The sequence below is a fragment of the Chanodichthys erythropterus genome, chromosome 13 (genome assembly GCF_024489055.1).
Source record: "Chanodichthys erythropterus isolate Z2021 chromosome 13, ASM2448905v1, whole genome shotgun sequence".
Classification (NCBI taxonomy): domain Eukaryota; kingdom Metazoa; phylum Chordata; class Actinopteri; order Cypriniformes; family Xenocyprididae; genus Chanodichthys; species Chanodichthys erythropterus.
In genome coordinates this window covers 41337572-41349520 of record NC_090233.1, presented here as the reverse complement: position 1 = coordinate 41349520, position 11949 = coordinate 41337572, and the positions used below count along the sequence as shown (strand labels likewise).

General features: G+C 39.2%; 1 protein-coding gene across 4 annotated transcripts in view; it reads left to right on the top strand.

Annotated features, from left to right (window-relative positions):
- The first annotated feature begins 125 nt into the window (after positions 1 to 125).
- Positions 126 to 11949, top strand: part of epg5 (ectopic P-granules autophagy protein 5 homolog (C. elegans)) — a 33814-nt gene continuing 21990 nt past the window's right edge. The window contains exons 1-23 of one of the 4 annotated variants that reach the window (XM_067405913.1): positions 168 to 243; positions 392 to 414; positions 523 to 734; positions 825 to 956; positions 1056 to 1913; positions 2417 to 2663; positions 3044 to 3174; positions 5010 to 5117; positions 5264 to 5337; positions 5558 to 5669; positions 5983 to 6097; positions 6493 to 6643; positions 6899 to 7060; positions 7317 to 7474; positions 7889 to 8043; positions 8167 to 8307; positions 8514 to 8675; positions 8948 to 9070; positions 9400 to 9665; positions 9811 to 9951; positions 10095 to 10236; positions 11515 to 11712; positions 11811 to 11921. In XM_067405913.1, coding sequence (XP_067262014.1) covers positions 903 to 956; positions 1056 to 1913; positions 2417 to 2663; positions 3044 to 3174; positions 5010 to 5117; positions 5264 to 5337; positions 5558 to 5669; positions 5983 to 6097; positions 6493 to 6643; positions 6899 to 7060; positions 7317 to 7474; positions 7889 to 8043; positions 8167 to 8307; positions 8514 to 8675; positions 8948 to 9070; positions 9400 to 9665; positions 9811 to 9951; positions 10095 to 10236; positions 11515 to 11712; positions 11811 to 11921 — 3609 coding nt within the window. In that variant the 5' untranslated portion in view covers positions 168 to 243; positions 392 to 414; positions 523 to 734; positions 825 to 902. Of the gene's footprint in view, positions 244 to 391; positions 415 to 522; positions 735 to 824; positions 957 to 1055; positions 1914 to 2416; positions 2664 to 3043; positions 3175 to 5009; positions 5118 to 5263; positions 5338 to 5557; positions 5670 to 5982; positions 6098 to 6492; positions 6644 to 6898; positions 7061 to 7316; positions 7475 to 7888; positions 8044 to 8166; positions 8308 to 8513; positions 8676 to 8947; positions 9071 to 9399; positions 9666 to 9810; positions 9952 to 10094; positions 10237 to 11514; positions 11713 to 11810; positions 11922 to 11949 lie in introns of all 4 variants that reach the window. The other 3 variants (XM_067405912.1, XM_067405914.1, XM_067405915.1) reach the window with 3 other exon arrangements.

Below are 11949 nucleotides of genomic sequence, written 5' to 3'. Positions count from 1 at the left end.
GCAACTACTGATACTGTAACAAAATTGTAGAAACGACAAAACAGAACTACGGCTAGCACTGAAATTCAGTATCAATTTCATAACGTGTCTTTCGCGTTTTGTCCCTTTCCGCTCACCATTGTAAGGACACGTGATCCTTGTATTGCAATATCGTCCAGGAACAAAACAAACCAAGAGTTGACAGCTTCGCTAAATCTTTATGGCTGACTGACAGCTGCTGTTTATAAGAGTAATATCGCTTAGGTGAGTTATAATAATCTTCCTTTCACACGACATGATTTTGTTGTGTTTTAGAGAGCGAATTAGCCATGTTAGCAGGGTTATGTTGGTTGATCCGCTCCTCCCTTCAATCCTGTGATGTATCTGTCTATTTCTGTTTACTTTTTACTAGAAATAGTAGCCTCGTTCGTGGAAGTAAGTTAGTGATCATATATTTATCCTGTTGTTACAACCCATGTGACTCTTCAGTGAAACAAGAAACATATCTAAACCCTAACCCTTCCATCTATCCTTCTGTCATAGACGATTGTTGTGAATTTTAGATCATGCCGTTACAAACCCAACACATTCTTTCCCCAGTGAAACACAAAAAGGAAGGGATGTTACTGAATGTTGGGACTGACAGTCTCAGTCACCGTTCACTTTCATTGCATGATCTTCTCTTCACCCCACGAAAGTGAAAGGTAACGGAGACTGTCGTTTTGTGTTCCACAGCTAGAAACTCAATCATGCAGGTTTGTAACTACATGAGGGCGAGCAGATAATGGTGTAAAGTTTTAATTTTTGTGCGAGCTTTCCCTTTAAACGGAATCTCTCTTTTAAAGCTCCAGGACTTGAGTGTTGCAGGGTCCTGTAGAGGAATGGAGTAATTTTATAACGATCATGTGGATACCTGTGTGGAGATGGAGGCTGTAAGACCCAAAAAATCAAAGTCCAAATCCAGTGGGAAGCCACAGGTGAAAACCTACCTTTAATATTTATCTTACTATTCTTTGGGTTGCAACTTTGTTGAAGTTATCTCATAATTCTAAAAAATAGTTATCATTCATTAACAGGTCAAAAAGGAGAGACAGTTAGAGAGAGTTAAACAGCCCTCTGAACCTTCTAGAGAACTTAATGAGCCGGCGCCGGAGTTCACTGATGTCCCTCTCAGCCTTTCTCATGTGCCTGCTGCCCCTGATCTGATCCCACCCACCACACAGACCTCACTAGACCATAATGACAGAGATGAAAAAGACTTCTTGTCTGATACGACTGAAATAGTGAAGAAACCATCCTGCCATGAAGACAAAGAGCAGCAACCGCCATCACAAGACACGGCGCCTCGGGTGGACGAAGTTTTGGCACCCACTCAGTACAGCCAATGTGATCCCAAACCTCTTAGTGCTAAACTTGAGCCATTTATTGTCCCTTCTATATATCCGTCTATCCCAGCTTCCTGCTCTGAGCCACAGCTCTCGGAGGACTCGTACTCTATCGCCTATGGACTGTTAGACACTTCCTTTATGCCAATGGCTTTTGAGGGACAGATAGCTCCAGCTGTTCTGACTCTGGCTAACCAGGAATCCTCCCCACCCAGTTTGATCCCTGTGAAGGTTGCTGATGTGGAGAAGCCCAGAGAGAGGCTTTATCCAGAGCTGCCCAGGACCTGCCAGTCCGTGAAGCCCTTCACTAGCGAGCAGCTACGGACATGGGAACCCGGTTCCTGGCTGGAAAATGTGGAGCTCCATGAAGCTGAGTTCCAGAGTCTGGCCCACCAAGAGGGACATGAGCTGTACGAGCTGCTGCTGAGCTACTGGAGGTGCCGGAAGCAGCTGACGCAGGCCCAGACTGAACTGCAGGCTGCTAATTCAGACTGCAAAAATGTACAGAATCGCATGTGGAGCTTCAAGGATGAAAGGCTTTCATTACAGGTGAGTCATCTATATATCTGTCTGTCTGTCTAGACCATCTGTCTATCATATCTAAATATAGTTATATTTTAAAGCCTATAAACCTTCAAATTAAAAGACAAACTTAAAAAAAAAAAAAAACATTGTCAACTGATAGTCAAAGTTTGGCCAAAATTGCTTTTATTCAGTAATTAAAGCAGTATGAATTTCAGTTCATTTTAATTCTACTTCCTTACATTCAAATTTGAATTGTGATTCTGCATCATGTTTGCTGTCTCAATTCTAATTCAATTCAACTCTATTTAATTTCAAATTCAGGAATGCATTCTAAATGGCGAACAACCCTGATCAGCTGTATATTTTTTTGCTGACTGGTAGCGTGATCTCTAATCTAATTAGGTTTAATGATGTGTCCTTATCAAAACTGTAAACCCAGCTGTTTAAGTCTCAACTATGTATTTATCATAAAATGCACTGCATTAGTCTTTTTTTGTTGATCACAAACACACCTGTTTGCTTTACAGGGTGTGTGTGCTGACCAGAACAAGGTGTTTGGCTACCACTGCTACCAGCAGGTGACTCTGAACGAAGCAGCATTAGCTGAGCTGAAGCATCTGTTTTCTGCAAAAGCAGAAATACTCCATCAGACAGTAGCCCTGCACTCATACACCTCCATCCTGTCCCGTCTGCAAGTGGAGTCTTATCTCTACCGCTTGTTTAGCAGTAACCCCACCACCAAGAGTGTGGCTGTACAAGATACAACAAGCACAGGCAAGTTCATACTGATAAGTCTAGACACAAATAATTGGTTAGTTTACACTGTTTGCTAAGGAGTATCATCTGAAATACTTTAACAGTTACCACAGGTTGTTTGGTTTGACAAAACATCAATCGTTGTCAAATGTAAAAAATGTTTGATAATTTTGAGGCATATTAAATGCAATTCTTGTTGGATTTTGCTTGTTCACTGTTTATGTATTTAGCAGACACTTTTATTCAAAGATTGGATGACCAGAACTGACAACTTTCTTCTCTATTATTGTGTCTGCTCCTACTGACAATTGAAAAAGTATAGGATTACTGCAGAAAGTAGTTCTGTCCATGATTTTCAATGTCATGCTGTCTATTGATTTTTCTATTGAACTTCTTAGTGAGTCCAAAGTCTCAGCCCTCCTCTTTGCAACCGCTGAAGGAGAGCATCAGTGTGCTGTTCATCTTCACCCGACGGGTCCTAGATGACTCTCAGTTTCAGGCTGACATCCATCTTTGGCTTCAGAGGCTGGTAAAGATCCCCAAACACCAGCTAATGAACTAAAAAAAAAATAATCAAGATAAGTTAAGATAACATGAGATAACATGAGATCATAATATTCATCATTCTGTTTTCTTCCGAGGAACATTCTGAAAAAGTAGCTACAAATTATTTCTAATATGTGGCCCTGGACCACAAAACCAGTCATGAGAATCAATTTTGCTGATTTTTTGAACTTGAGGAGAGATCAGAGACCATTCCTTCATACAGAATCTCTCCAGATCTTTCAGATTCCCAGCTCCATGTTGGTGCTTCTTCTCTTCAGTTCACTCCACTCATTTTCTTTAGGGTTCAGGTCAGGGAACTGGGATGGCCATGGCAGAAGCTTAATTTTGTGCTTAGTGACACATTTTTGTGTTGGTTTTGATGTTTGTTTTGGATCATTGTCTTGATGGACGATCCAACCACAGCCCATTATTGGATTTCTAGCAGAAACGGTCAGGTTTTGATTTTTATCTGTTAGTATTTGATAGATACCATGTATCTGAACAAGATGTCCAAGACCTCTAACAGAATAGGCCCACAGCATTAAAGATCCAGCAGCATATTTAACCGTGGGCATGGGGCACTTTTTATCCATGTGTGCACCAAACCCATCTGGTGGGTTTGCTGCCAAAAAGCTATTTTTTTAGTTTCATCTGACCATAGAAGCCAGTCCACTTTGAAGTTCCAGTCTTGTCTGACAACTGAATATGCTGGAGTTTTTTTTTTGGATGAGCAAAGAAGGATTTTTCTTGAAACCCTCCCGAACAACTTGTGGGGATGTAGGTGCTGTTTGATCATATTTTTAGGCTTTCTGAGACTCAAGAGTCAACTAATTTCTGCAATTCTCCAGCTGTGATCCTTGGAGAGTCTTTGTCCACTCAAACTTTCTTCCTCACTTCACATTAGGACGATTTAGACACACGTCCTCTTCCAGGCAGATTTGTAACATCTTTAGTTGATTGAAACTTCTTAATTATTGCCCTGATATTGGAAATGGGGATTTTCAATGCGTTAGCTTTTTTCTTATACCCATTTTCTGTTTTGTGAAGCTCAACGATCTTTTGCTGCACATCAGAACTATATTCTTTGGTTTTTCTCATTGTGATGAATGATTAAGGGGATTTGTCCTTTGTGTTTACACATATTTGTACTCCTGTGGAACAGGAAGTCATGGCTGCACAATTTCATGCTCCTAGTCACCCTGGTGTGCTAAAAAATGTAAATGTGAATGGGAATATACTTCAGATATATTTTACTCAGAAGAATTTCTAGGGATGCCAATAATTGTGGCAAACATTTATTGGAAAAAAAATGTATTTTATAATGAGCTTTTTCCCCCATTTTCAATTATTTCCCTTCAATGAAAGGTTAGAATTTTGTGAATTTTTTGAATGAAAGATCAAAAAGATAAACAATGCAGATTTATTTTCACAGCCGCCTTTGCTCTTATTTACTAAAGGTGCCAATATTTGTGGAGGGCACTGTATCTGCATGTAACATGATCTTTACTTAATATCCTAATGATTTTTGGCATAAAAGGAAAATCAATCATTTTGACCCATACAATGTATTTATGGCTATTGCTACAAATATACCTGTGCGACTTAAGACTGGTTTTGTGGTCCAAGGCAGAGTCACATATTACATTCATATGAAATATATATTTGTATAGGAAACGTGTAGGAACTATTTTTATTCTGATATCCTTCAATTTATTAAATTCAAGTTTTACTGGCAATACTAATACCCTTACATTACTCCAGAGGTAAAAGGATCTGAGTTCACAACCTATGATGAAACACAAGCTTTTCTCCATCCAGGTGTCTGTGCTGCATCAGGTTGGTTCTAGAGGAGATCATCTCTTCATCCTAAACCACCTGCTCTGCTGCCCGGCAGGTGTGGGGAAATGGGCTGTGCCATTCTTACAGGTACTGAGGCTTGATGTGTGACTCAGATCATCTGTAACAATGACAATGAGTAAATGTTAATGGGGAAATTTAAAAATATATATTTAAAAAAATCTCAAATATCTGCTTGTCTTATAATAGTCATTGCATCCACTTTCCTTCAATAGATCAAAGTATTGGATAACCCATCTGGAGTGTATCATTTCATGCAGGCTCTGGCTATCCTCATGTCTCCAGCGAGGTAAAGATTAGGTTTACTGGAAATTGAGCTCACGATCCATTGAATTTTGTTTTTATATCATCTGTATTATTGTCTGTGTTATCGCCATTGTTATAGTTTGACTCAAAAAGCTGCTTCTTTTGTTTAAAACTGTTATAACTAAAAGCACAAACTGGAGACGAAGAATTTGGCTTTGCGTTATTCATTTGATTGAATATGGAGATGTGTGTGTGACATGCAGGCACCGTGCAGATTTCCTGGGACACATGAAGCCCAGTGACGTGAAGGGCAACAATAGTCTTACAGGACCTGCATCTGGTAACTGGACTCTAGTGGATGAGGGTGGAGAGGAGGTGAGGAGGTCCATCCTGTCAGTGCTCTATAAGAGAATGTCTGAACTCATATTGTTATGCTGATTTGTATTAAAATATTAAAATGAAAAACAGAAACTTTTTTTTTTTTTTTTGCTAATGGTTTCAGACCTTTTGACCTCACTGCATTATTGTCAGGAATCAGGAATCAATTATTATTATTATAACTTTTAATTTGACTTTTGACCTTTGTGTCTCTTATCCAAGTACCAACAAAACCTTTGTTGTGCTTGTTATGACTGTACACTATACTACCATGTGATGTCTACTGTAACACTCTTGTGAACTCTTTCAGGATGAAGACCCAGAAACAAGCTGGATGCTGCTGTCTGAGGATGATCTGGTTTCTCTGTTCTCTCAGTTTCCCTTTGATGAGCTCTTCAAACACTTACTGGGTATCTGCTCTAAAGGTGAGACTCTCATCGTATCCCATAAATGAGCTGAGACAGCCATGCAATATTCAGTCTATGTCTGGTTCTCTTCATTAATTAACTCGTCATTAGATTGTATAGTATTCACTTGCTATTAAAAAGATAGTTCACACAGAAATGCAAATTCTTTCATAATTACTCACCCTAATGTGGTTTCAAACCTGTATGACTTTCCATAGAACACAAATGGAGAAATACTGAAAATTGTCCATTTATGTCTATATATTGGAAGAGAATGGGGATACGAAATGGGAAAAAAACGTGTAGCATGTATTTCCCTTAAGACTTACAAATCTTTAGACAGTTATTTGTATATTAAAGTTGACATTTTTCATACTGATTCTAATAAGTTTACCTGTTACTCTTGCCAATAGGGGACTATCAGCCTCAAGCCACCACCAGTCAAAAGATGATGAAAATATTTGCATTTGCATCTTCGTTGGTCGAACTGCTCGCTGTTGGCTTACAGACCTACAACAGAGCACGTTATCGCCAATTTGTGAAGAGGATTGGTTATATGATTAGGTTCGTAAGCTTTATTATTTCAATTCAGTTTTTCATTTCATACTATAGAAAGCTTTCATACTTAAGTAATCCTGACAAACTACCAATATTGTTTTAAGTTACTATTGCTATTATAATTATTAATTATTATAAGAAATGATTCAGCAGGTTTGCAGTCAGGTATTCAGGTATTTTTCAGGTAGTTTAATATAGTTAATCTATTGAGTATTTTAATCATTACTGACTTTTATGTCCATGTTCTTTTCTTCTTTCTAGGATGACACTCAGTTATGTTAGTGACCACTGGGCGCAGTACATCAGCCTGACAGGTGTGAGTAGAACCACAATGCAGGAACAGTCATTTTCAATGGAGAAGCTGCAAGTGGAGTTTGACCATCTCTTCCTGAGAGCAGTACTTCATGTGCTCAAGGCCAAGAGGTATAGAATAATACCGGAGTCTAACTATTATTGCACATGCTACGGACATTAAGTTTTGGTGCTTATATGGGAGAAGTAGGTTGGAATCCGGCCTATATTTTGCCATGAACACACTGTCCCCTCTCTTGCCAAATAATTTCTTGTCTCCTCTCTATGTTTGCTGTCAATAAAAGATTTCAACTAAAGCAAAACTTTACCCCATGTGCATCACTTCTTGAAGCAGTGTCTATTTAACTAACTGTTTATTGGTTTACAGACTGGGCATATGGCTGTTCATGTCTGAAATGCCGTATGGCACGTTATCCAGCTCCATGCTGTGGAAGATCTTCTACATTATGCAGTGTGCAGAGATGGATGGTTTGGAGAAGCTTAGCTGTAGTTTGAGTGCTGAGGACTGTATCCAGGGACTCAGAGGTGAGACGCCAAGCACATCTGATGCTAGAAAATCACAAGAGAATAGTTTAGAGCAGTGGTTGGCAACCTTTCTGACTCTAAGGCCTTCTATTGTCAAAGACAATGAAAATGTCAGCTTATGTTTAAATTTTTTTTTTTAGCTTATTTTGATGATTTTAAAGGGTTAGTTAATCCAAAAATGAAGTTTCTGTCATTAATTACTCACCCTCATGTCGTTCCAAACCCACAAGACCTTATTTTTGATGAAATCCGAGAGGTATTTTAACCTAAATTTCATTTTTCGGTGAACTAATCCTTTAGGCCATCTGCGGCCCCCCTTGGAAATGTACTGAGGCCCCCTAGTGGGTGCCAGTCCCCTGGTTGAGGACTACTGATTTGAGCAAAAACACTTATTGTGTGTTTATCTGCATCCAGAACCAAGCCACCAGGAAAAGTTTCAGCACTGGCTGTCGGAGATAAACAGCTCGGATGGAATCTGCCTTTTGACAACGTTTGCACACATGGCCCAGCCCAGACGCACTGACGTAGACCCTGAGTTTGTCAGGAACATAGTGCTAGAGATATATGAGGTGATTTAACTTTTTTTTTTTCCCCTCACAAAATTTTTTACTGAAGGCAAAAAAAAAAGATCTGATATTGACATCATCCCGATGTTATAAATGCAATAAATGTGTGATTACTTTTTGCTCTAGGTATCCTATGTTAGTATTGCCACCCGTGAGATCTTCTCTAAAGTTGGGCGGGAGTTGTTGGCAGCTGTAGCAACTGCCCACCCTCACATCATCTCTGTATTGTTGGAAAGACTAAGAGAGACCATAGAGAAAGTGGGCATGGTGAGTGATGGACAGCATCCTTCAATACATTTCTGATTTTTGTAGTAACCGGATGATCAGAGACTGATAAAGATTGACAGTTGAGCATGTAACACTCTTCTAAATATGCATTCAGAACAAAATGTACATTTTTGTATTGTCTTTGATATTTCATCTGCAAATACTGATATATGCTGTAATTTGCCCTAAATATGATTGCTGTCCAGGTGTCACTCTACCTGTTCAAGGAGTTGCCCTTGCACTTGTGGATGCCAGCTCAAGCTGAGGTGGGGTTGATCCGAGATTGGCTGTTGAACTTCAGTCTCACTGCTGTGGAGAACAGATTAGCCTGCATCATACTCGAGGGCCTCAACTGGGGATTTCAGCCTGTGAGTCTTACCTATGATTATTGAAAGATAAACGCTCATTCATCATCATAAAATATGTCTGCTTTCTCAATTGAAGCCAAGAAAGGAACATAATACAAAAAACAATGATTGTACTTTTGTGCCAAATTTTGATATTCGCTGATGAGTCTTTGATAGGCCTGATATAAATTAATTGGACTAATGTGGTTAATCTTGCCATTATTTATGCTATTTTGTGTTTTTTAATAAGTGTTGTATGTATTTACAGTAAAAACTTTCTGTCTTGTCCACAGAATGGTTGCCTCATTCTACCAGCGTCTTTGCACAACGAAGTCGCCCTATTGGTGATTGAGGCATATCAAAAATATCTCACAGACAAGCCATATGGTGGCATACTCTCAGAAGGCATCAAGCAGGTATGAAATTATGAGGCTACATATCCTGCCTATTATTCAACACTGATTGTCATTCATTGACTGCTGCAGATTAATAAGCTTCCTCAACATTTTAAAAGGACAGTATTGCATATCTTATGGCATTGTTTTTGGAGAGTTATGCAGACCAAATCAGTCTATGTAAAATGTCTAGTTTGCAGTTCACCTCCATTCATCAGCACAAATGAAAAGTTGAATCAGCCACTTAAAGTTGATTGTTAACAATTCCCTCAAAAAATGAACATTTCTTCCTTGTGCCAAACGTTTGTACTGTTACCAGCTCACATTTGCTGCATGATAACTTTCTGCAGGTGTCATACCTGGCTAACGTGGTGCGGCTTGGCCAGACTCCAGAATCCTCCTTTAACCAGTGGGCCTGGGACCTGGTTCTGAGGCTAAAGCTCCATGCCAATGAAAGAAGTCCTCAGGATGCCTGGTGCCCGCTTCCCTCCTCCAGCGCCCCCAGTGTGCCTGAGATCACAGACTCTCCCACCATGCACCCAGTGTTCAAAGCAGTCAAAGCAGGCATCCCCATTGGCTGTTTTCTGGCTATCGACATGACAACCATTGGGCACAGGTTTGGAAGGAATATTATAGCTCTTGTTTCAAACAGATGAAGTGTAGTGAACATCGACTGACTGATTCATCATCAATAACATTCCAGTCTGGATGAAAATCCAAATCTAGCAACATGAATTAATTTTAAATGTTTTTCATGACAGTTTGGAGAAGATTTGCAGTGATGGAATATCTCTGCTGAAGACTCTGGTTCAGTCCCGTCATCTCAAAGCCGTAGTGCACATACTGGAAAACATTCTTCCTCTGGTCTACCACTGCCAGTTCTACCTGCTCAAGAATGAACAGTTAAGAACATTTGTGTTTATATTGGGAAATATTTTTCACTTGCTCTCAGACTTTTTTTTATAGACTTAACTGCATAAATAATGAATTAATAATGCTGTTGTTATGCAAGAAAAACCAATGCTTTTCTCCTAATATGAATCAGGTTTCTGAGCTGTATTCAGCTCTTCTTGCAGCTGGATAGTGGGACTCAGGGTGTGACCCAGCAGGTCACACAGAAGGTGGCCCAACATCTGATTGGCACCTCTACATGTGAGAACATCAAACTCCTAAACAGTGTGATCCAGGTAGGATTTTGAAATGTGTTGAATTTTCCATCTATACTGGACACTTGTTGCTCTTTTTCCTCCATTAGCTGATCCAACTCGGCCAAAAAATATATACCTCTGTTCAAATGTTTGATGTTGGTAAGATTCTTTAATGTTTTTGAAAGAAGTCTCTTATGCTAATCAAGGCTGCATTTATTTATTCAAAAATACAGTTAAAGGTACAATATGTAAAATTTTTGCAGTAAAATATCCAAAAAAGACTAAGCTAGTGTTATATATTTTGTCCAGCTGACTACTAACAATATCTCTAATGTTTTCAACGACTTGTAAATCATGAGAAAATTCCCATTCTAAACAGTGACACGGGGCAGTGCAGTCGCCTGTCAATGACGTCAGTTACCTTTGTTACCGCCTTTACTGACGTAGAAACCACATGACAACAGTGCCGTGGACAAATGCGGAAGTAGTGTCTAGCGTCCAGCAAACCACTAGCTTGCTTCAAGCAGTTCCTTATTTACTTCTTGTACGTTTTATGGTGGATTGTGTTACTTATTTATGTAACATAATTACTATTTACCATCTGCCGCTTGTTCTGTCGACAAGGACAGCTCCCGTAAACTCATGACCGGAAAAGCGGAAGCGGCGCCGGCGACTGTGTCATAATAAAAGTCCCACTGCTCGTGAGGTGTGTATTGATCAATCGCTCCAGCTCCTCATTCAGCTCCCGCAACACTCGGTCCTGCTCTGCTTCATACTACAGTAACATTAATAATCGCATCCATGAACATGAGTTCTTCCAGACTCCAATCCCTATTCTTTTGCACCGTCCGTTGAGATAAAACTTGGCGTCATCAAACTACGCCTTTGTTTTGAATAGGCTTCTAGCGACCTCTAGCGGAAAAAAATATCACAAATTGTACCTTTAAATACAGAAATATTTGAAATATTATTGCAACTGAAAGTAACTGTTTTCAATTTTAATATATTTTAAAATGTTATTTATTCCTATGGTGGCCATTGCTTTTTTTTTTTTTTTTTTTCAGCATAATTACTCCAGGCTTCAGTGTCACATGATCCTTCAGAAATCTGTCTAATATGCTGATTTTTTTTTTTTTTTTTTTTTGTCAGAATCTTTCGTTGAATTTTTTAAAAATAAAAATCCTTTTTTAACATTATTGTCTTTACTATCACTTTTGATTAAACTTTTGAATGGTAGTGTATGAATAAAAATAAATAATTTTAAATAAAAGACCTTGAAATCTTCTAAGATCATGAGAAGAACTTGTTGTCCTGCAGGCTCATATTCTGGAGAGCTCCAGGCCCGGGCGTGTTGGTGCAGTAGCTGTTCTTGAATTCTGGCTTCAGGTTTTAACTGAACAGAACCTCTGGCATCGAGACAGAGCTGTTCTCTACCTTCTGGACCACCTGTGTCGTGCTGCATTCATTCACCAACAAGAGGAATGTCTCCAGAAACTTCTCTACCAACAACACAAGGTTTTTCATTCTTCGATGATTTAAACAGCCTTCTTCTAACAAATTGCTGAAATAAAGAAAATTACTTACAAATGGTGGTGTTTTTTTTTGGCTTTTAGAGTGCCCTAGGTTATCATGGAGACAAAGGTTTGCTTTCATCTCTAATGGGCTGGATAGTGGCAGGAAATGTTACTCCATCCTTCATAGAGGGCAATTCTCTCACAGGAGAGGTATGTGCAGGTTATTACTTATACGGCA